The sequence below is a fragment of a genome, unplaced genomic scaffold, assembly GCF_019419815.1.
Source record: "Pyrus x bretschneideri cultivar Hongxiangsu unplaced genomic scaffold, Pyrus_bretschneideri_v1 Contig25, whole genome shotgun sequence".
Classification (NCBI taxonomy): domain Eukaryota; kingdom Viridiplantae; phylum Streptophyta; class Magnoliopsida; order Rosales; family Rosaceae; genus Pyrus; species Pyrus x bretschneideri.
The window spans coordinates 1,419,411-1,443,641 of record NW_025999557.1 but is presented as its reverse complement, the minus strand read 5'-3'; the positions used below and the strand labels follow the sequence as shown (position 1 = coordinate 1,443,641).

The 24,231-nt window shown below is 37.6% G+C and overlaps 2 protein-coding genes across 2 annotated transcripts; both read left to right on the top strand.

Annotated features, from left to right (window-relative positions):
- Positions 1-7,905: 7,905 nt before the first annotated feature.
- On the top strand, positions 7,906-9,456 carry LOC103933343 (L-type lectin-domain containing receptor kinase IX.1-like). Its single transcript, XM_009343035.3, has one exon. The coding sequence runs from the start codon at positions 7,906-7,908 to the stop codon at positions 9,454-9,456; it is 1,551 nt and encodes a 516-aa protein (XP_009341310.2).
- Positions 9,457-18,949: 9,493 nt separating this feature from the next.
- LOC125478626 (L-type lectin-domain containing receptor kinase IX.1-like) lies at positions 18,950-21,085 on the top strand. The gene has a single exon (XM_048586990.1). It carries the CDS (start codon positions 18,950-18,952, stop codon positions 21,068-21,070), a length of 2,121 nt encoding a protein of 706 aa, XP_048442947.1. The 3' UTR covers positions 21,071-21,085.
- The last annotated feature ends 3,146 nt before the right edge of the window (positions 21,086-24,231 follow it).

Below are 24,231 nucleotides of genomic sequence, written 5' to 3'. Positions count from 1 at the left end.
AATGCACACCTAAATGCATAAATACGAAAAACATCAGGTTCGTACCCAGTAACCAACTATAACATCGTATAGGTTGGGTGGCAATGGGCCTCAAGGCGAACCAACATAGCTGCGTACAAGATTGCATAGCCCTAGGCAGAAACTGAAAACTTGGTACGTTTACCAAGGTCCGGGTGATCAGTTAAATTGCGCTTTATGATAACTAGGTGAGGCTATTTGGGGTGAACATGGGAATTCGATGTTCAATTATAAACCCAAAAGACATGCAGTACTTTATCGAAAAAACCATCGATATAAACTCTCTAGCATTATTTAGTTTCCTGGACTTTATGGGATATGTAGGGTGGCGAACCCTTAATCAGCCATGGGGTTTAGCAGCAATGTGTGTAGACAAACATGTGACCAGTTTGTCGACTCATTAACCAAACCCATAAGTATTTATATGGTCCTCATTTTGGTTGGATTAGTCCACATATATTCCCTTCAATCCACTGTAAAAAAAGGGTGATTTTGTATCTTTGCAAGGGATGATTTAGAAAATCAATTTCCCTATTGAGCAGGCTTGGCAAAGTGTGTTTGTAGGCACAAGATCCTTTTATCGGGTAAGGAGATGCATTGTAGCATCATTGTTCGACCTAAGTGTCCCAAAAGGTCGTGCTAAGGCAAGTAAACTGCTCACTAACCAGGCTTTAGGCCAGCCACATGTGGTGTGTTCCTAGTTGGGAGAGAACCCATTGACCCTAAATCAAAGTTTCAGGCTTATTTTTGGAGGTGGTGCAAAGATATATCGCTCTATTTTCTTCAATGGTTTCATTCTTGATCATTATCAACTCAAATATCCTTTAAAACTCAACGACGGGGAGAATATAAGGTCCCTTAAATGGTAATTCAGTACCATTCATACAACGAGGAGCGTGGCAATACTCTTAATTAGGTTGGATAGACCTCAAGTCATTGCTAGAGATATGATTTAGGTATAAAGTCAGTGTGCGTGGTATCACATTCATGCAGACAACTAACTTTCCCACATTCGTACTTAATCACGTGTTTAATTGAATTTGGTCACATGTTTTAAGAAACATGATTCAATTAACTCGTATTTGAGGACAATATCAATAAGATGTAACGGAAAACAAACACCAAACTTAAATCCAAGAACATGGAAAAATATTCATAAAGTAAACCAAAGTTACTAAGGGGATTTGGCTAACAACGCCATTCATGTCAAAATTCTGCTATTCCAAAGGTGTCCGATGAACCAAAACTAGTCTCACATATTGACTATGAGAATGGTATTCCTCAACGACATTGGTAGGGGCACGAACAGGTGCATAACCAATGATCTAATCCATCAAGACGGAAGTATTCTGCAGGATTAAGGTTCGGGAATACTATCCCTTATTCTTGAAGTTTGAGGCCTTAGGTGCCAAAGATCACACTTCGGGCGTGATGCCGCACCTTAGCAGGCCCTGATTGTACCATATGTTGTAAAAACAAACTCGAAATTGGATTATGAGAGATACAGACCTCGAATTGGGTTCGGTAGGCTCTAACCGAAGTTGGAGGGGTCTGTTTGGTAGGTTTCTACGGAAGCAAAGTAGTACCATTCGGTGCACCTCTACCAAAGCAGAGCATGCCCTTTGGTGCATCTCTACTGAAGCAGGGCATCACTATTCGGTAGGCTTTGACCGAACTGGGTTGAGCCATTCGGTAGACTTCAGCCAAGCTGAGTCTATACTGTTCGGTAGACTTCAACTAAACTGAGTCTATACCTTTCTCTCACGTTTGTGGTAGTAATTAGATCCAAGAATTTGGTAAACTTTCACTTTCTACATTGCTACCTTAAGAGTGAGTTAGAAACATGGAAGGACGAGAAAACTATTCTTTAGTCAAAATTTGATCAAATTTATAAACTTCAGAATTGAATCATTCATGGACATAATCATGGTGTGCTTTAGGCAATGTCTTTCATGATGAGATTATCTATAGGAGCGGGCTAAAGAGCCATGGAATCCTCGTTAAGGAGGTATTTCCGTTTGTAATGCTTCAAGCATAAGTCTTCGAATGAAGATCATAGTGGAGGCTTATTCAGCTCTTCCATGCCATTGTTGTTGGAATATATATACATATACACTTAAACTAACAGCAAACCCTAGAACACTATCCAATTAAATTATTGAGTTCTAACCTGCAGTAGACATGGTTGTGATTCAAAAATGATTATTCTACTCACTAGGAGACCTGTATTTTCTTATGGTGATAGTCCCAAAATACGAAGAAAGAGTTCTCTGTGAGCAGGGAATCCAATTATAAAGCAAGGTTTACACAACTTGCATCTATCGTGGGAGTTGGTTACAGACCCCTTTGATTTTAGTTCCAATCGTGGATGAGTGAGATCAAGTACGTGCTTCAGTTTGAAACACAATGGATGTAACTCCTTAATTATAGGGAATGGTTTTACACGTATACAAAACTCAACATGATTTATAATTTAAACAAGTAGCATAGGGTGTAGTGTCTCCTCATTGATGCAGGGGAGAAATGGAACACTTACTGACTCACCTTTATCACTACTAGTTGAGTTCAATAAGGATTCTTACAATTGTTGGCTATAATGGTTTCTCAGCTTCTTGATAGTCAAGTGAAGGTTCACATCTTGTACCCCACATAAAGTGGTTTCTATTAGAAACGTCCAAATAAGGGAAATCGAACTTGTGATGGTTCGACAATCCACTGAATTGGAGGGAACAAGATTATGCTTGGTGCTATGGGAATGAATCATCCAAAAGCATCAAAGTTGGAACATTCGAGTTCTAAGACATGGTTTTCATGAAAAACGTCGGGTTTCATGGGTGTATTTGTTTTATGAAAACTTCGGGTTTCAAAGGCATTAAATTTGAAACTACATGTTCAATTTAATTTATGAACGTTTAGTTCATAAAAGAGAGGTTCCTGCAAGAACACATAATGCAATATACTGATTTAAGTGTAGTGGATTTGAGTTGCTTCGGGAACTCAAGTGTGAGCGCTTTAGGACTACGAAAGGATGTCAACGGTTCAAAGAAAAGAAATAATTTATTGAATAGTTAATTGCCAAAAAGTGGACTTCAGGCCAATAATTTTGGATTAATTGTCAGATTAATGGTCTGTTGGTCACTTTAATTAATTCAATAAATCGGACCATACAGGGTTGATTGTAGAAGCAAAAAATAATAATAACATTTGGGTTAAAATTATTTAAAATGCCAAAACAAAAAAAAGCATTGGATTTGAAAACCATAGCCTAAAAGGGTTTGGGCTTGGGTTGGATGCAAAAGCTGCCTAAAAGTGTCAACAGGCCACAGGCCGAGGGAAAAAGAAGCCCAGCTGAAGCTGGCTTGCGGGTCAGCTCATGTGAGGCCTAATGAAGTTAGGGCCATGGGACAAGCCCAACCTGCAGGGTTGGCTGTGGTAGCAACAGGCTAGGGCTTTCTCAAGCCCAGCAAGCAAAAGCTTGCGGTTTATGGGCTCAGGATGTGAATCGGGGCTTCAGGCTTGTGTGGTTGGTTAACCCAGGGCGGAGCTTGGTTGGTTTTCAACACGGCAACAAGCCCAAATGGTTGTGTGCATGGTCCAAGTGTCTGTACGACACTGTTTCCTCCACACGGCTAGGCTTCAGGCCATCGTGGTGATGCTATGGTGGTGCTACGGTAGTGCGGCGGTGGTGCCGCAAAAATTCCATTTTTCCCTTCTTCTTTTTTTTTTCGAATCTCTAGGGTTAAAAACCCTTAATTGCTTCTAAATTAATTTTGATACTTTGACTCACAAATTCCACATAGCATAATTGTGTATTGCATGAACAAGTATATACATTGACAAAGTATATGAACATATAGACAATATATATAATTGGAAGGAAAATATAAATATAGGAGGTTCATGCATCATGGGGAATGTTTTCATGCTTCAAGGTCGTTTCAAATATCTTCTTTTATTCTAAGTGTACTTGATTGGCAGAAAACAATAAAAGCCTTTGAATTTGTAGAAAATCCATCTCGGAAAGCCGGAATTGCATTTCTAATGCGTTGTATCACGTTCAACAAAGAAAAATTAAAATTGAATCAATAGCATGTAGATCAATTTAATAAAATAATAAATTAATTATAATAAAAAAAAATGATTAAAACGTAATACTCTCCTGATTGAAGATCAAACTCTCTTTAGCGCAGCGTCAAGAGCATACTGATAGTCTGATAACGTATTGTAGACATAATTTATTGAACAATTATAGAGGACAACATAATTTACTGAACAATTATGGAGGCCATAGAGAGAGGGGTGCGGCAATAGTAAAGTGAAAGAGAGATGTGTAATTGTGAGGTGTGTTCTATTCCACCCCATTGTGCCTTTATTTATAGTAATAGGGAAGGTTAATTCCTTACCCTTTTAGGATTACAATTCTAATAGGATATTAACTACTAAAGGGAATATTCAAAGATATCCCTAAATATACTAGCATTTACACAATCACATTCTTAATCTAATAGGACTGCAACAGTTTGTTGTTGTTTTTTTTTTTTTTTTTCAAGAGATGCTTTTAAGAAATGTTTTGAGAAATGATGACATTTTTAATAGGATACCAAACAAGCTCTAAATTTTTCTTTTTTTTTTTTTTTCATTTTTCACTTCTAAGTGTATAAAATTAATAAATATATCTAACAAACTCAAAATTAGCCCTAATTACCTCTGAAAATAGTTCTATATATGTACCCTTCTTTTTTCCTTTTATCTCTCTTTTTTTTTTCTCTCAAGAAGGTTAGGTGCGTGTTCCCCTTTTTCATTTTCTGATTTTCTCCGAGGGGAAGGTGATCCCTTAACTGTTGAGAAGTATTTATAGTGTGTGGGTTATACTATATCATGAGAGATTGCTTTAAGGTGTGTATAAATACGTTATCTTTCAGACTATTGTCCCCGCATCTAGTGTGTAAAGAGTGATATGTGAAAGAGCCTTGTGAATATAATAGAACCTAGCAACTTGCTATTGTTGGTCCGCGTCTTGCGCTTACGAAGATCTACCCAACATCGAAAGAAGATTTACAAAAAACTCAAGGATTCTAGAAACTAATTAACACTACAGTTTATTAGTTTCCAGATCTGGTATTATAAAATTACAAGACATTAATGCAGGCCTTGCGTGAATAATATACGAAGAGGAGAGTGATCTGCAGTAATCAACCTCTATTTATACAAGTTGACATCCCTCTTCAATTTTTCAATGAAGAGTTGTTAGTCTACACAAATACAAACAGTGGATGCTGCAACGTAAACCAAACCATGGCTGCCATTCAATCTTATAAAACTGTTTCAGTTTTTGGATTCAAATTGTATGGCAACCGTATTGGAGACATAAATTATCCCACCGATTCACTTTTACTTTTCAATCACCATTTACTTCTCTCTTTTCTTCCCCAACACCAATTCAAGCATATTAATTTATATTATGAAATATCCTGCTACTTAGTACTACGGTCTATGATATTTTTCTAATTTGTAAGTGATAGGTTTTAGGTGATTCTCACCAATGATGAATTTAAACTACATTATTGTTAGCCCATTGTGATGCTAAGTCCACCCCTCTTATTTTGTATGGATAATATCGTTTGTTAAAAAAAAAAAAAAAAGAGGAGAAATTATGTTCTCATCCTTTATTTTGCTACTCTATTGATTAAAATCTCATTCATTTTCAATTTTTGATCAAGATCCTTGAGTATTAATAACATCATTAATTGTTTCAATAATAAAATATTTTTTATTTCTAAATATATTCATTTAATGTTAAAAATGTTACAATTAGTATATTTATATTTATGACTAAAATTTTTTATCATATATTTTTAGTTTTAGTTTGTACCCATTTTTAATTTGTAATTCTTTTTTAATTTGTATCAATTTTCTTTTCAGTTTTAATTTGTACCCATATATTAATTTCTTTTTGTGCCCATATTTTTTAAAGTTTATTTGTATTTGTGCCCATATATTTTTTTATTTGTACTTTTTATTTTCCAAAATGTACCCATGCTAATTATATGTACCCATTCATGTAAAACTTTTTAATCTTAAAATGTACTCATACTTAAATATACCAATTTGTTATATGTAAAATGTACCTTTTTTTTTATATATATAAAATCTATTCAATTTTTTTCTAATCCATTTTTAAACTTATATGGGTACATTAATTCTTTTTTCTTTGATTTTAAAATGTATCCATGTCAAGTTTAATCGAAAAAATTTACTAATGTTATTAAGCCTAATTTTTTTTTTTTTTTTTGGTGATTTTGAAGAATGTATTATGTACCCATGTTTTGATACAATAATTTTTTTGGTTAATTTTGATGAACGTACCCATGTTTATACACATACACACACACACACACACACACAAAATAGTATATTTATATTTTAATATTTTTAATCCCACAAATTATGGTTTTTTATTTAAAATCTCATTTATATAAACAACTAAAATTTTTAATTTTTAATTTAAAAAATATAGTAACGTATATAGAAATAAATTATCACATTAATTTCAGGGATCTCGATCAAAAATTAAAAACCAACAAGGTTTGAATCAAAGAATATTCATAACTAAGGACCGCATCTAAAGTCTCCTAAAAAAATATTATGAAATATTCTGACACTAACTAGGTGCATCTTGGCCACTAATGTCCAGTAGTATTCTTTTTCACTTGGAAGTAAGAGGTCTTATGTTCAAATCTCGTGAATGGCGAATTTGATATCAAATTAGGCTGCTGATTATGTGGCTTAGCCGAACTCTCCCTCTCCTTAGTATAAAAATATCGATGTACTAAAAAAAAAAAAAAAAAAAAAAAAAAAAAACCTAGGTGCATCTTATTTTCCAATTCAACAAAATCACCCCTCATACAGTCTAGTTTTCTTAGTAAAAAAATTGAGTCGATCAATCTGACCCTTTCACATGAAATTCTCTTGCGAAAAGTGTAATAAATTGATGACCCATCGTAAGCGTTACAACTTACATGTTTAGTTCATAAATCAAGTTGGCTCCGCCCGGCTTCGGGTTAAAATTTTAACAGTCATTGCCGTGGTCTGGTATGACTCCGTCTCTTGTTTCCTTCTTACAATTAGACCAACAACAAAAACAACATTCAAACTTCCGGTTGTGTAGCTTTTGTTCTGTTTTGTGGGATGACGCTTCTGCCATTTGAGGCTGCATCTGTTAGTAATTCCTTGATGTCGTTGTTTGTTCTGTTTCTTTGTTCTTGCTGGCCGTTGTGCCCTGGTTAATCCTAGTTTCAGTTCAAAAAATAAAAATAAAAACCTTCCAAAGGGAAGACATTTTCCTTTTTCCATGCCCCTCCTCTTCTTCCTCCTCATTGCGGCATTTTCTGACCATAACTTCCTTTTCATTGACTTTCAGGCAAATTATTTCAATTTCAATACAAATTTAACTTCCCTTTTGGGCGATATTTGCTATGTTTTAGGAATGAGGTTCCTGTCCGAATCATTTTTGTGAGGATCTCGTAGATCTTCTAATCACATCCGTTCATCGTATATCGTGCAGTTAGAAATTATTGTAAATCTTTTTATTTAAAATTAAATATAAACAGTATCTGACAAAAATTGACCGTACGATATACAATGAACGGATGTGATTAGAGAATTCTCGAGATCCTCACAAAGAGGATCCGGAGGGGATTCTCATTCATGTTTTAGAAGACAAACACGGAAATAGATCTTCTCCATATCCCTTCCACCAAGTCCGCCAAGACCACATATTCAGGCATTTGAAATTTGATTTAACGGCTAAAGTTATTATAATTTTTAAAATGAATCTCTGTTTGTAACTGTTAAATCAAATTTTAAAAGTTCAGATTTGTGGTCTTAATGGATATTAAGTTCAGTAGTGCTATTGGTGGGTTTATCTTGGCTTGTATTTTAGGTTTGGGTTTGTATAACTCGTGCAAGAAAAGAGCAACAGGAGGAAAGGCTGATATAGACCTTACCATTCCTAATGAACTGGGTGAAAAGATCTCCCTGAAGAAATTTAGTTATAAAGAGTTGGCTGGGGCGACGAGGAACTTTTCTGATGGAGAATTGCTTGGAGTTGGAAGATATGGTGCCTTTTACAAAGGCTGCATAAAAGAGTGGAACATACATGTTGCTGTGAAGAAGATGTCAAGATCTGAACTGGTGCTCAAAGAGTATGCATCACAAATAACGATTATCAGTCGACTTGCACATCGGAATCTGGTGCAACTTCTTGGTTGGTGCCAGCAACAAGGAGAACTCCTACTTGTCTACGAGTTCATGCCTAACGGAAGCTTAAACAATTATTTATTCAAAGCACAGATCTCATTAGTTTGGGAGGTAAGATACAAAATTGCTCAAGACCTGGCTTCTGCGTTGCTTTATTTACACGAACATTGCGAAGTATGTGTGCTCCATCGGGGGATCACATCCAGCAACATTATGTTGGATTCGGATTTCAATACCAAACTTGGGGATTTTAGATTAGCTCGGTATCCATGTGAAAAGCACTGGGACACTATGTTATTAGCTCCAGAGTATGCTGCCACACAGACAGTTACCAAGGAATTTGACGTCTACAGCTTCGGAGTTGTTGCTTTGGAGATTTCTTGTGGGAGAAAGGCCATCGAACCAAGGTTGGCAAGTGGTCGAGTCAATATAATTGAGTGGGTTTGGGAGCTTTATGGAAAAGGGAAGATCATCGAAGCAGCTGACCCGAAGTTGTGTGGAAGTTTTGATGGAAAACAAATGGAGTGCTTGTTGATTGTCGGGCTGTGGTGTGCTCATCCAGATTACAGTTACAGACCTTCAATGCAACTAGTGATCCAAGTGCTTAACTGCGAGGTCGAAGTTCCGTTGCTCATTCCTCCATTAAGGACGCCAATGTCTACCTCTCCTCCTGACATATCACTCTCAGCGTCATCTAGTTCTACCACCAGTTTTCAAGAAAACAGTGGGTCCTCAGGCCATGGAGATATGGATAACACCAATTCCTTGGTTCCGGAACGTGTCGTTGAGAGCTTAGACCCTTCGGAACCTGTCACTGTGGCCTTACACCCAGAGTCGAATATTGCTACACCCCTGTCAAGGACGCCAATGACTACCTCACCTGACATACCACTCTCAGCGTCGTCTATTTCTACCACCCGTATTGAGAATAAAAAAAAGGGTCCTCAAGCCATGGTTTCCTTGGTCCCTGAAGGTGTCGTTGTGATCTTAGACCCAGCAGTACTCTCATCAAGGACGCCAACGACTACCTCTCCTGACATATCACTCTCAGCGTTGTCTAGTTCTACCACCAGTTTTCAAGAAAAAAGTGGGTCCTCAGGCCATGGCGATATGGATAACACCAGTTCGTTGGTCCCGGAAGGTGTTGTTGAGAGCTTAGACCCTTCGGATTCAGGGTAGAGATGAAATTTAAAGGGTTGGGCTATTACTTTCCTAATGTAAGTTGTCAAGAAACTCACCATTGAAATAAAGAGAACCATTTTGTAATTCAGGAAAATTTTAGAGTTTTGGACCTTATAAAAGTGCATTGAATGATGGTTAAGATAAAATTCAATTTACTAAGAGTATTTAAATCCACATGTGAGGGAGACCAACTTTTTAAATCAAATTGAAAAATCACCGATAAAAAATAAACACGTTAATCAACACTTAAGTAATACTTGAAAAAAAAATAAAAAAACACTTAAGTAATAATTCAATCATAAAAAATCACGTTACAAAATTTGGTATTTCTAGTATTACTCTAAAAAGACCGGAGAATTCAGGAAAAATGCACCGAAAAGAAACTACAGCAGTTTCCAAGAAGTAAAGAAGAGTACCAGATTAAGCGTTGCAACCCCCATTTAGCAGTGAGAAAGTTGATGGCCCCAAGTGCTGGTTTCGGAACACTTTCACTACAGTCAGTACCAGGTCTCCAAGTCCTCCCGCCAATCAACCTTTGTGTATATATTTTTAACTGGAAATTTCAACTCTGCAATCATTTGCTTCCCTGTTTTAGAGACCGCTCGTTTATCACGTGGTGAATTGGTGACAATAGAGTATCCAGTGTTTTTTTTTCCCACCAAAAGCAAAAATGGCTGCCATCTGAATTGAAAATAAACTTTGGGCCTTTGCACCGGCCCAATTCCTTCAGAAAATCACCAACGGTCCAATGCCTATTCAATCGTTGCCTATTTGAACAGTGACTGGGCCCAGTATTTAAAAATTATTATGACGTGACAAAATTAGGTGGCAAGTCTATGGCTAGGGGAATTTTGCAGGGTTTTGGCAAAGAAAAAGCGCTTTTCAAAGGCAAAAACTTGTAATTCAAGAGGATCAATGGGTGAACTCACCCCTTGCCGAGCAAGTCGCACCAACCACTTGATGATAAGAGGGATGTATCAAAGACGGAAAGCTTAATTCACAGGAAAGGAAGCTCAATAAAAGCAGCTGACCCGAAGTTGTGTGGAAGTTTTGATGATGAACAAATGAAGTGCTTGTTGATTGTCAAGAGTACAAATCCAGACCTTCAATACAAGTGTTTCAAGTGCTTAACTACAAATCCGAACTTTCGTTGCTCATTCTCCCATCAAGGACGCCAATGACTACCTCTGCTCCTGAAATATCACTATCAGTGTCGTCTAGTTCTACCACCAGACCTGAAGAAAAAACTGGGTCCTCAGGCCATGGTGAAATGGAGAACACCAATTCCTTGGTCCCGGAAGCTGTCGGCTTGTCGAAATTTCCCACTTTCGACAAGGTGATCACACCAACGGTACGGATGTGTTGAAAAAATTAGTTACCGAGGGAGATGCTGTTATCCGCAACCAACTCATTCACCTCACCAAAGGTAGAGAGGGAGGGGAAACACTTGCGGTTAATGGAAGTTTTGGCCGTGCCAGGTATGGCAAACCCTTCCTCCTCTAGGACAATGATACAGGAAGACTTGCTGATTTCAGCACAAGTTTCACGTTCATGATCAACACAAAAAACAGTACCACCCCCTCCTATGCCGAGGGGCTGGTCTTCTTCTTAGCGCCAAACGGGTCCTTACTCAACCGAGCACCTGGAGTAGGTAACAGTGTGTGCCTCCCTGTCAACAGCTCTGTGAAAAATGTTACAGAGCCGAGCAATGAAAACAATCTTGTTTGAGTTCCATGAATATTCCTAGTATCCAAATAGCATGTAAATTTATGAACTATCAAAGGATTACAGAGACAACCAAGAACGAGAAACAAAGCACAGAGCAAACAAACGATATAAACTGAGAAAACCAAACAATCGATTGAAAAATGATAAATTTGCGTTGCTTGAAAGGAAAGTATGGTGAAACAACACATCGAAGTTTAGGCGACATACCAAACTTTGATTCAAATGCAATTGCTCCGGACCCCTAGATCAAAGGTAGCAGGAAGAGGAGATCACAATTTTCCGATGAAAGTCTGATCCAAACTGCAAAAAATTAATGAGATTTAGAGTAAGAATTCAAAGCACAAACATATGGACACAGAAAAAGTAACTCAATCTGTGACAGTGCAATGGACTCAAGCTGGAACATTATAACGAACTTAATCTACGACAGAGTTAGATTTCACAAAAGAGAAGCAGCTAAGAATGGGAAGATATCACTTATCACCATGACCTTTTTTCGCATTCAATTTTTCCATTTCAGATGATAGATTATTTAAAAAAAATTAATCAAGAAGTTCCAACAAACACAAAAACGTACTAAAACCAAAAATTTGTACCGCTCATCCCCACCCATAAAATGCATTGAGGTCGTGATAAGAACTTAATCTGTGGCAGAATGGTGATGGTAAGATATTCGAGATAACTATATTAAAACATTTTACGGGCGAAAAGTTATAGCATTGTAAATGAAGAGATAAAGTGAGATGCAACAAAGGTAAACATCACACGTCAAATGCCAAAGACACTTTAGGCATAGGACAACATGTTGAAACACCTTACGCATAGCACGTAAAATTTTAAATCCCCTTTAAAAAATATATAAAACTATCCTAAACAACTTTCAAGCAAAATGTACACAGAGCAAGGAGCTTAAAGAGATTTGAGAAGGATATAAAACTTCAGGCAAAGCATGACTCACACAAACCAAATGCAAACCATATTCCAAATCCCATTTTAAAATACAGGGAAAAATAAGAATGATTTCATTCTAATCTCGAAACAAAAGGGCAAATGTTAAGCATTAACTAATGAGAAATAGATTTGTATAAACTCAAAAATTCAAAGTTTCAAATGTGGCATGCTTTTGAAAAAGAAGTACAACCGAGATGTGCCAAAAGTGGCCTATTAGATACCCCAAAAAAAAAATAACAAAGATCAATAAAAAAAAAGTTAAAGACTTTAAAATAAGCAGGTTGAAGGTCTAGATGTATTTGCCTATTTTTTCACACAATTCTGAGAAATCAAATGGATTCCCTCAGATTGACTGGGTACAATATTAAAATCCAACACAGAATTAAGGATTTTCAAACGACACAATTAGAAGCTGTAGGCAAACTTGAATTCAGTTTACTTAACAGCTTTTACATTTCTTTACTTATGAATAATTTTTTTTAGAATGAAGTTAGAAGATGTTCTAGCACCAAAGACCATAAGAAGTTGGAAAGATATGCCGATGCAGTCGTTTGAGAACATAGGTTCAAAAACTTTGGGCAGGAAATTTGCATGCAAGGAAAATCAACAATGGGTGAGTATGACTCTCAAAGCTGGTTTATGTTTAAAAGCCCTCTGTAAGACTACGAACCATCAAATTTAGTTGGCTTTTCACTACCAAAAACCATGATGTAGACACCGATAACCAAAAGCAAAGTAATTAGAAAGAACACACAAAATAACCAACAAAGTGATGACATAAAAATTTCAAGCATGTGGTATCATTTCTGAATGAACAAAAAAATAGATGTATCATGTAGTCTGCAGGAATACATAATTGAGAATTCCACTCACAGGGTGACCATGACAACAACAAACAATAGAAAGATGAACTAAAACAGGCAAAACACATAGAATGCATTTTTGCAGAGAGATTGTAACGTTGAAAAAACATTGCAACAATAGTAAGAAGACCAGAAAAATTATCTATTCTAGAGTAAATTAGTTCGATCATGCATAAATCAAGGCAATTACGGAAGGGTAGCGTCTGTGGTAATCCAACCTATTAAAGATATAGTCATGGGCAAATTAGTATTGACATTAAAGAGCACTCAACTATTCATAAGATAAGTTTATGCAAACAATCAAATGCAAATAATCTTTTTGGGGTGATTAATTGTAGCAAAGAGATCCTATACATATGGCAGAAAATGACACTAAAATAGGAATCCCAACCCAAATATCATCACAGAAGCAAAACCTCCCCCGTTTGAACTGTGAAACAAAGATCACAAAAGAACATGGAAAGGACCTGAGCTTGTCTTTCCATGGGCATCGCCACGACCCTCTAATGAACTCGAATAAGTCATGTCATGCAACATGTATTTACTCCATAACCCATACAACAAAATTCCACACAGAATTAGTTCCCAAGGGGGCATACACAAATCTACCAATATATTTTTTTTATCAAACTCAATGTTTATGCTGGTGTGAGTGGGAAACTGCTGATATAGGGTGAACCTGGTGTAGGTTCAAAACAAACAACCACCGTGTTTGAAAAATGGGTGTAAACTATTAACTTCTGACCTATTATCTTTTTCCATTACTACGTGCAATTAAACATCTGCAAGAACATTTTTCGTTGGTGGAAGCTGTTTTAGAAGAGAATGGAAGTTCTTCCAAAGTCGGATTCTAGTTTTTAATCCTGTAATGATTTCCATCACTGGGCAAAGCTGATTTTTCTAATACGTGATGGACTTGTTATTTCTCTCCTGAGTTAAGAACAACAATTGCAGGATCAATAAGGACTATGTGAACTGCAAGGATTAAGAGTGCAGGAAAAACATTAATTCAGATAAACAAAAGAAAATAAGTATCAAAGAGCACCAAGAAGGCAAAAACTTTAAAGTCTGTCAAATAAATTTCAATTCAAGGGTTTAAACCCATCGATCTAAGTAGAAACATACAAAGTACGGAAAATAGAAAAATAAGCAGAGAGGGAGTTTAGAACATTGCAATTGAGGCTCCTCTCATTAATTTTTTTTTTCTTCTTAAATAAGAACACATACACAGCCTGCCCCGTAAGAAACAATCCATGAAGCTATTCAACATCATATGAAACAACCTATGGTATAACGACATGTTAAGACTGAGCTATAGCATGCTAAATACCCTTGTCATTACCAACTCTGATTCTCTTTGGGAGGGAAAAATAACAGAGAAAAACATATTATCAGTAATCTTTTATGGGCAAGAAGACAAAAAATAATTACTACTGATAACTCAATACATCACCACTGATAACTCAATACAGAGAGAGAAGAACCTGCAATTAGGTTTTCTCAAAAGAAAATCGCAGAAAGTAACGAAGAGACACAAAAAATAGAAACTGAATACGTAAATTATAAACAAAGAAATCGGGTAGTGAATGTACACAGACGCACAGATATACACATAAACACACACACAGGCACAAATACAAAAAAGTTAAAACAGAGCTCAATTAAAAAATGACTTTTTTTTTTTCTTCAGAAAATCACAGATAGTAAATCAGTCTATTCTATTTACTGATTTTGTTCCAATTCAAATCACAGAAAGGAACTGAAAAGTTTAAAACAGGAATGTCAAATACCTTGACCTAAATACAATGCTTTAGCAAGCTGATCACCAGTAATCTACACACAACACCAATCCGAGAAATAGGAACTTCGGGTAGAAGTGAAAAATCACCTGGTCAATAAATTTAATAAGTTTAGGGATTAGTATTTTGAAAGAGGACTGAAATATTAAAAAACTAATAAAAGGGGTAAAATTCTATACATCGAATGACAGTCAACCCTAAACCGTGGTTTTGAAGATCAATATATTCGTTGTTTTCATCATGAAAAACGCATTGAAAGCCAAAGTTGCTGATCATGTTTAGGATGACAAACACTTTACAGCAACTTTAAAAGCATGCTTGTTCAAAGACATAAGCTATAATCAAACCATACAGAAAAATTATATCTATTTCTAACAACAGGAACCATAATTTCCTACCAAAAATAACGTATCCCAACAGATTTGTTAGCAAACGATTCACGGCACATTGTATGTGAATGAACAAAAACCAGATGCATAATGTATGTTAGAGGGATATAAAAACTGAGCATTTGATCCACAGGGTCAGCACAACAACAAATAATAGGGTAATGAACAAAAAGGGGCAAAATGCATACAATTTGATTTATGCAGAGAAGCTATAACACTGAAAGACCAACACAGCAGGAAGAAAAAGAGAAATGAAAAGGAAGTGGTATTATGAGACAATGAAGAAAGCAGCACAAAATATCTGTTTTTCTGTCCCAATTTAGTAATTTAAAAAGAAATCTTGCACTCCCAACTAAACGTTGAAGAACCGAACCAAAACCAAACAGAAAACAAAGCAGGATAAAAAGCATGTTTCTAAGTAGGTTCAAACCAGAAACAGTGAAATAAGGGAAAATTCTGTCCAAATGGGACACTTAGCTTTGAAAGGAATTCAAGCTGCTAGCTGGGAGAAATCCTCATCAATGCTTGCAGAGATAGCTTCCAGCTGGAACCAAATATCTGAAACCAACCCTAGGTTTAGGCGTCCATTCCTGCCTCACCGTTTCTCTAAGCAGAGCTCACTGGGAAAAAACAAAACCCAAATTCCAGGCAGCCCTACCTATTGCTTTGCTCATCCTACCCCTCCCTCTCTCCTCCAATTTTTCGTTCCAGAAGTCCTCGTCTCTCTTCTCTCTGGCATCGCACGACCCCTCTCTCTTCTCTCTGCCATCGGACGACTCCTCTCTCTGTCTTCTCCCTCGCATCACATGACACCTCCCTTCTCTTCTCATTGGCATTGTTGCAGGCTAGGCCTGCCCGTGTCGGCCATCCATCCGAAAAACCCAACCACAAACAAATCCCACCAACCCAGTGACAGCCCAAACCCGCAAAGCCCATACAAAATCCTTAGAGCAATGGCATGTCCGTAAATAAAGTGAAATCCGGATCCAAAAACTATTCATTTGTACAGTGCAATTGAAAAGCCTTCTTTAGACTAAAGTAAAGTAATGATGTGTGTGTATATTTATATATTATCATTCGTGTTATTGGTAAAAAGTTGCATGAAGGAAAATCAGTGGGACTCTATATAAAATTGTCCCAATAACAAGCTAAGCTGTGACCAATATTCCTAGCAACACCCTTCAATTATCGCTGGAGGGTTTCTATGGCCAATCCATGGCGTACTCTCAGCGGTTCTGTGGCCATTGTCATCAATAGCCACACCTCAATCAGGCTAAATCAGTGCCCATTGGCAAAATTTCTAGCAGTGTTAGGTTTGAAAAAATAAATCACCCGCCTAATAATTCTATCGTATCGATGTTAGCCTTAACCGTGCCCGTAACTCGACTTGTGTACACAAAATTGCCACCACTAGACCGTCGACAATGGGAGGCCTAAGACACTATCTAGATCGTTATATGTTGATGTGTACAACATTGACCCCATAGATTTTCGAAATTGTTTGGTAATTTAAATGAGACAAAAACACTGTTTACTTCACTAGTAAAAAACTGGCCTAAGGCCACTACTAATCTATGGGCATTTTACCCTCAATAGCCAACGTTTGATAAAATTGAAACGAATAGGTGAATAATCAATTGGCTGAATAATTACTAATTGAACCGTTTTTTACATGGATAATTCTTGAAGAAAACCTATAAATTAAACGAGAACTGAACGTATGCGATTCTTGACTTGCACACCAAAAATAAGAAGTTTAGTAAGAGCACTTCCAACGGGGGTGGGATAGGCCGGCACACAGCCAAAAAAATGGCCCGGCACCTAGGGAAGTCTCTCCAGCCCACGAGATTGCCTGGCACCCAGCCCAAGCTCTAGGCCAGCCCAAAATTGACAGACCTTTGGACCGGCCCCGTATGACGCCATGCTGACATCAGGGATGGAATCGACGACTTGGATCTATAGATGTGATGCAGTCGTGAAGTGTGAGTCCACCATGGGGAGAGGGAGAGATAGAGAGAGAGAGAGAGCGTTCGAACCCGGAGAAGGATTCGAATCATTGAGAGAGATCTAGCAGCATCGAAACCCTTGGACCAACAAAAGCGAACAAAGGGAGAGAGATATGAGGAGAGCTCAAGCTCTCGGCTTCAATGGTAGGACCTCGCACCATGCACTGATGCTGCATACAAGGCCATGATTGGGTTCCTTGAGCTTATGGGATTACAAAAATAATATTTTGTATGTTGATTTGTTGAAGGTTTTTAAGAGGAAGGAAAAGGAGAGCTCACGGAAGTGAGCTGGAAAAGAGAGAGATAGCTGGAAGAGAGAAAGAGAGAGAGAGAAGAGAGAGAATCGGTCAAATGATTAGGTAAGGAAATAGGTTTTTAAAACCTATTAAAATCATTATTTTAAAGGTCCAATTGGAGATTCATTTTATTTAATCATATTTTAATAAAATGGACTCGGCTATTTTTTGTTATGGGTGGAGATGCATTTGGCCTATTACTGTTAATTGGGGTCTATCACTGTTCACTGAGTGGATAAATGAGCTGGATGCTGGCGTAAAGTTTTTAGGGGTGGAATTGCTCTAAGGACATCCTTACTTAAAAAAACATCTCTAAATGGGTATATAACACTTATTAAATTACACTTGTTCGCTTACCAAAGTGATGGAACTTATAAGAAGTTATTGAACAAGATGCTATGTACTATGAAGAACTAATGCTATAAGAGTTGCCTAAAGACTCAGTTTGGTCTTCTTCAGGACCAGCAGTAGAACTAGACAACAATGAGAGTAATACTGGAAAAGCTATTTATGTGGCCACCTCTGCATAATCCCGAAATTTTCCTCGGCAGGCAGTCAATGAAGAAAGTTGAGTAAAACCAATAGGTAATTATGCTGAGTAGCCCAATTTATTTTACAAGTCCTTCCTTGCAATTGGTTCCTCCTCCCATTAATATGGAATTCATTCTAAAGAGTCGAGTTATCAATTGTCATTCTATTTCGAACCCTAATTGAACTCATCTATTCCATAACTTTGGCTCGTCAACCACGCGAAAAGAAACAATATACACACATTTAAACCTTCAATTCAATTCTCTCCAACTCTTGATTTCCTTTTAGGTGTTCCTGGCTGACTACCCAACGCTCATTTAAGTCCTATTATTTTTCGATGGGTAAAGGAATGACATGTTTGGGAAGCACTTCTGTTTACAAGAGTTTTCACTGGCTAGAAACGGTTTATTAATTGCATAACCAATGATTGTATTAAAATCCTAGTGTTTCTTTGGATAACACTTGCAAAATGGTGGCCTTTATTATCATTCTAGCTAGCAGATAAATGGCGACTTTGATATATGATTATTGACCTACTCTTTTATGTATCAAGTCGTTCAAGTTTGGCGCTTAATCCACCAGGAATCCAAGACAAAACTTATTAGTCCTCAGTCCCCACACCACAGGACTCGCCCGCCTATGATCTTTACCGGTCCCGCCCTCTTGAATAAGTAGGAACAGATGCACAAGGATGGCTGGCATCTGCATCTACCCAAAGTAAATTATGAAACAAGTCCAACTAAAATGTCAATTTGGTCGTTCTGATGAAGTCTGTCTCGAAACAAGTATCTCGATTTGAACAGTTAAGCAAAGTGCTGCTGATAAAAGTACCTTCAAAAATCGAACTGATCTACTTTCGCTTCTGTATTTTAGATGATCACAATTTGATCTGTAAAGCTTGCCAAAAAAAAAAAAAATTTCTTAGAAATGATTGTCTCACCAAGGCATCTCAAATTTTTCCTTCTTCTGTTGTCTCAATTATTTTCTTGTGCATCTCCATTATCCTTCAACTTCTCCACCTTTCCAAAAGGCATCAACACCTTATCTCTTGAGGGAGATGCTCGCATTGATGAAAACTTCCTTCAACTCACCAAACGCGCTGTTGACGACGTAAATGACCAAAGTGTCGGTCGAGCCACCTACAGGCAACCCTTCCTCCTCCGCGACAAGGCCACAGGAAAGCTTGCCGATTTCACAACAAACTTCACGTTTGTCATCGATTCCCAAGGCAAGACACCCTACTCGGACGGACTAGCCTTCTTTTTGGCGCCAAACGGGTCCTCACTCAACCGCACAATAGGCAGAGGCGGCAGTCTAGGACTCCCCGTCGACAACCTTCCCCACAACGTGTCAAAAAGTCAGTATCCTTTTTGGGCGGTGGAGTTTGATATCTACCGGAATGAAGTGACGTCCGTGGAAGATCCTGCCGGAGATCACGTCGGTGTAGACATCAACTCTGTGAAGTCTAAGATGACCGAATCGTGGAATGGTAGTATTACAAACGGACAAGTCAATAGTGTTGGCATTAGTTATGATTCTGCATCAAACCATGTTGGTATTGTTTTCACAAGTTATGTGAATGATGTTCAAGTGATGAAGCATATAGATTGCAGGGTTGATTTGAATGAGATTCTCCAGGGTTGGGTCATTGTTGGGTTCTCCGCTGCAACAGGTTCTCTGACTGCTGTGGACAAGATCAAATCATGGAGTTTTAATTCAATTCAACTGCATGAAGAGAATGCAACGAAGAACACTTCGGTGGTTCCTGAGCCGAGCCCCATTTTTGACCCCAAGTTAGGAAATGGGACCGATATAGGACTAATTTTTGGGTTGGGTGCCGGTGGGATTGTTTTATTAGTTGGTGGGTTGGGTTTGGTTTGGTTTTTGATCTGGAAGAAGAGGGGAAGTAGTTCAGAAGATGGAATGGTTAATGACTGGATCGATAAGGAATTCCAAAAGGGGACAGGCCCGAAGAAGTTTTCGTACAGAACATTGGCAGCATCCACGAGTAATTTTGACGAAAGAGGGAAGCTTGGAGAGGGAGGATTTGGTGGGGTTTATAGAGGCTTCATAAAAGACTTAAACACGTACGTTGCTGTTAAGAGGATGTCAAGCAAGTCTAGACAGGGGATGAAGGAGTATGCGGCAGAAGTAATGATCATCAGTCGGCTAAGGCATCGGAATCTGGTGCAACTCATTGGTTGGTGCCATGAAAAAAGAGAGCTCTTACTTGTCTCTGAGTTCATGTCCAACGGCAGCTTAGATTCCCATTTGTTCAAAGGGAAAAGCTTGTTAGCTTGGGAGGCAAGAAACAAAATTGTTCAAGGCCTGGCATCCGGGTTGTTGTATCTACACGAAGAATGGGAACAATGTGTGCTGCACAGTGATATCAAATCCAGCAATATCATGTTGGACTCAAATTTCAACGCAAAACTTGGGGATTTCGGGTTAGCTCGGCTTGTGGACCATGGAAAGCAATCACAAACAACAGTTTTGGCCGGAACTATGGGCTACATGGCTCCTGAATGTCTTACCACAGGACAGGCTAGCAAGGAAACAGATGTCTACAGCTTTGGAGTTGTAGCTTTGGAGATAGCTTGTGGGCGAAAACCCATTGATCCCATGTCGGGAAGGAGTAAAATGAATATGGTGGGGTGGGTTTGGTCGCTTTATGGAGAAGGGAAAGTCATTGAAGCGGCTGACGCTAAATTGTGTGGAGAGTTTGATGAGAAACAAATGGAGTGTTTGTTGATTGTTGGTTTGTGGTGTGCTCATCCGGATTACACGATCAGGCCTTCGATACGACAAATAATTCAAATGCTTAATTTCGAAGTCCCATTGCCTACTCTGCCGTCAAAGATGCCGGTGGCTAGCTACTTTTCACCTCCGCTAACATTGTCAATTTCGTCTACTGATACTACAGATTTGGAAAGAGGTGAAACATATTCTTCAGGTTATCGTTACAACATGAATTCCCCACTGTTCACTAAATCATCTGCATCAAATTCTTCTTTATCAGCACACATTAGTACACAAAATAAATTTTAATTTAATGATTCTGTTTTACATATATAGAATTTATTTAGTAATTTTTTTTTTTTATATGTTTGATTATATTGTATATGCACTGGAACTGGAAAAACAAGAAGTTCAGAGTGGACAAGCTCGACTCTGTTCTCCAAGCTGACTGTTCTCTACCCGTTTCTGTACTCAAAGTATTTAAAGAGGTCTTTATCAAATTCTAGAAAGAAAGAAAATTAGAACAAAAAGATTAGCAGAAAAACCCAACTTTCAATTCTGACTTCTGAATGCTAATTGCTGACCATTTCCATTTTTCAAGCACTCCAATGAATTCAATTCATTTTCCATATTGTACAAATTTTCTTTCCAAAATAAATTTGCCCGGGCTATTAATTCGTTAACTTTGGCCCCGTCGATCAGTAGCAGATATCCAGATATATGCTTCCTTATGGTGATGTAGAAACTCTCAAATATATATTTTTTTATACAAGCAATGCCGAGGGAAGGTAGGTTCAAACTCAAAACCTCGCGTGCAAAGTGAAATGCGCTTAAACCCTAAGCCAAATATATTGTTGTAACTAAAAGAAGTTTTGGAGTTTTAGTTAAGTATTAAAGGAAATGACTCTAGTCTTTTTCATTAGCATCATATTTTTGTTTAAGATGAAAGAAGCTCTCAAATAAGGATTAAGCTTTCCAAATTAATGTCGGGGCTGCTAATTAAAAGGGGCAATTTTAATGCCTTCGTACCAGTAGTTGTCCTCGTCTCAACCTCCTCTTCGAGGCATTTAATGGAACAAGTTGCAGACTTTCTCCAAGTTGAAGGAAAAGATCAATTCAATTGAGCAATTAAATGGGAGAAGAAGAGGACGATGGAGTAGGCGTGACAGCCTGCACTGGCCCCTCCGCCACTGCCGTTGACCACACAAACAAAACAAAGCAATAAATATATAGATAAAAAATTAAACCTGAAATGTACAACATATTAATATAGTCACCTTGTCAACTTCAAGATATCGTGGTCTTCTCTCCTCAGTAATGCTCATCTAAGAACGTAAATAAGAGGTTCTGTGAGGATCATTTTAATTAAAATTATCATATTAATTCAAGGTAGATAGAGTTATAAGCTTAAATCCTTGATTTATAAAATTGTTTCACCCAATCAATTCTCTATGAAAGGGTAAACAACATGTTTACTCTTATGTCGTCCTCGTCTGTACCTCCTCCTGTCTCTCTTATTCGGGGAAAAAAACTCAAATCGTTTGATACTGAAAGGGTTTCAAGCTATCCTCCATATACAATTCATCCGCTTGGCGTACCTAGAAAATATAATTACAAAAATTAAAGGAAATTAATTTATGAAATCAAATATAATATAATTAAATATTTAAAATAAATTGTGAAAACACTTATTTCGTCGTAGTAATTAGCACCGCTTTCATGTCTACTTGCGGCTGCTAACAGTGCTTGATGCCATTTGTTCAAACTTGACTGAAGATGTTTCTTCAATCTTGAAGAACAACTCTCGTGGTTTGGGGTATTCGGTGGAGCGGTGCCTTCGTAGAACTCTAAGTATTTTTTGGATACATGAATTCAAACATCTTCACTTGTTTGAGAACTCCCCCTCAAACTATCTTCTGACACCCATCTATAAGTCCTGCAAAGAGCTTCATCTTCTTTTTGGGTCCAATCCTACCTTTCATTGCATATGAGGCCAGCTGAAAATTATTGAAAAAATTGAAGGAAATATTATTGGAAGAGGTAAGAAAATATGAGAATTGAAATGGTGTAGGAATGGTGAAAAATTTGTGAGGAATGGTGTAGGAATGACTTATGTATTTATCAGAAAAAATGAGAATTTTTTAGAAATTTTTAAAAATATTTTGGCCCAAAAAAAAAAAATTCAAAAACCAACAATAACTAACGTCAGCTAGCCATTGGGGTTTGAATGAGAGCTCAGCCCAGGGTCGACTGGCTAGCTGCTTTGGGCAGGCCGGTTGGCCCTTTGGCCCTTTTTTGTCCAGTGGGGCCCACGAGCCCTTTGGCCTGGCCCTCGGTTGGAGACGGTTTCAGTTGGAGATGGCCTAAGTGCAAAAGAGGAAGAATCTTTACAAGATGAGCGGCATGTCAAACAAGTGAAGACGAGAGAAGCCCTAAATTGGCTAATTTGTCAGCTACTGTATTCACTTCTCAAAATGAATGAGAGCAACGAAATTCCCGCAATCGAAAAATACAATTTTTCCAATGTGTCTGGAAAAAACAAATTCGTAATACTAATTACCTTGTTTAAAGAAAAATAAATCTAAAAACAATCCAAAGAATTGATCCACAAGGGAAAGTCGTGTGAAAATATTGAAATATAATTTTAATTCTCCGGCGATAGCGCGAAATCTGAGGCAGTTTGCCTCTCCTTGTTCATAGGCAAAAAAAAAATGATAGAGAGAGATAGAGATGGAGGTAGCAAGAGGATGCATAAGAGATGGTTAGGAGGAAGACATGGACGAGTTTGTCTCCCCGGAGAAGATGGCAGGGATTTGTGTTTGTGCTTTTTTTTTTTTTTCATTCAGTTTGCTAATTAGAGATTTGTTTAGTTGGAGTGAATTTTGATGACGTATGATAGGAAGTATTGTAGATCCACTAAACCGAAATTAACCATTGCACCCATTTTTTGGATTGGCACCCATCAAAACACCTTAAATAGGTTTCCAAGCACTTGTTCACCACTTCGGTTTTTCCATCACTTTAGGGTGATGAACTGAGCTCATGCACAATTTTGAAACTTGTAGCTTGAAGAACTCTTTCCAAAAGGTACTAACAAAGATGGGGACCCTATCACTCATAATGGTGGATGATTGACTTTCCGTACATAGAGGCAATCAAACAATAAAGTCCATACTTAACTATGTTCATATTTGTTTCAGCAATCCAGGAAGGGCTATAGTCTCATATTTGTTTAACTGACACACATTGCATTCAACCACAAAGTTCTTTATATTAGCCGTCATGCTAAACCAATAGAATCCTCTCTTGATTCTCTAAAAAGTCTTCAACATTATGTGGTGACCTGCTGCTCGAGTTGAGTGGTGATATTCCATTACCAGTGGAGTTGGTATCATCTTCTTGAGTTTTCTGTAATCTTCATGCTTAACGTGTGTAGACATGTAAATTTCGTTACATGCAAATAATGCATC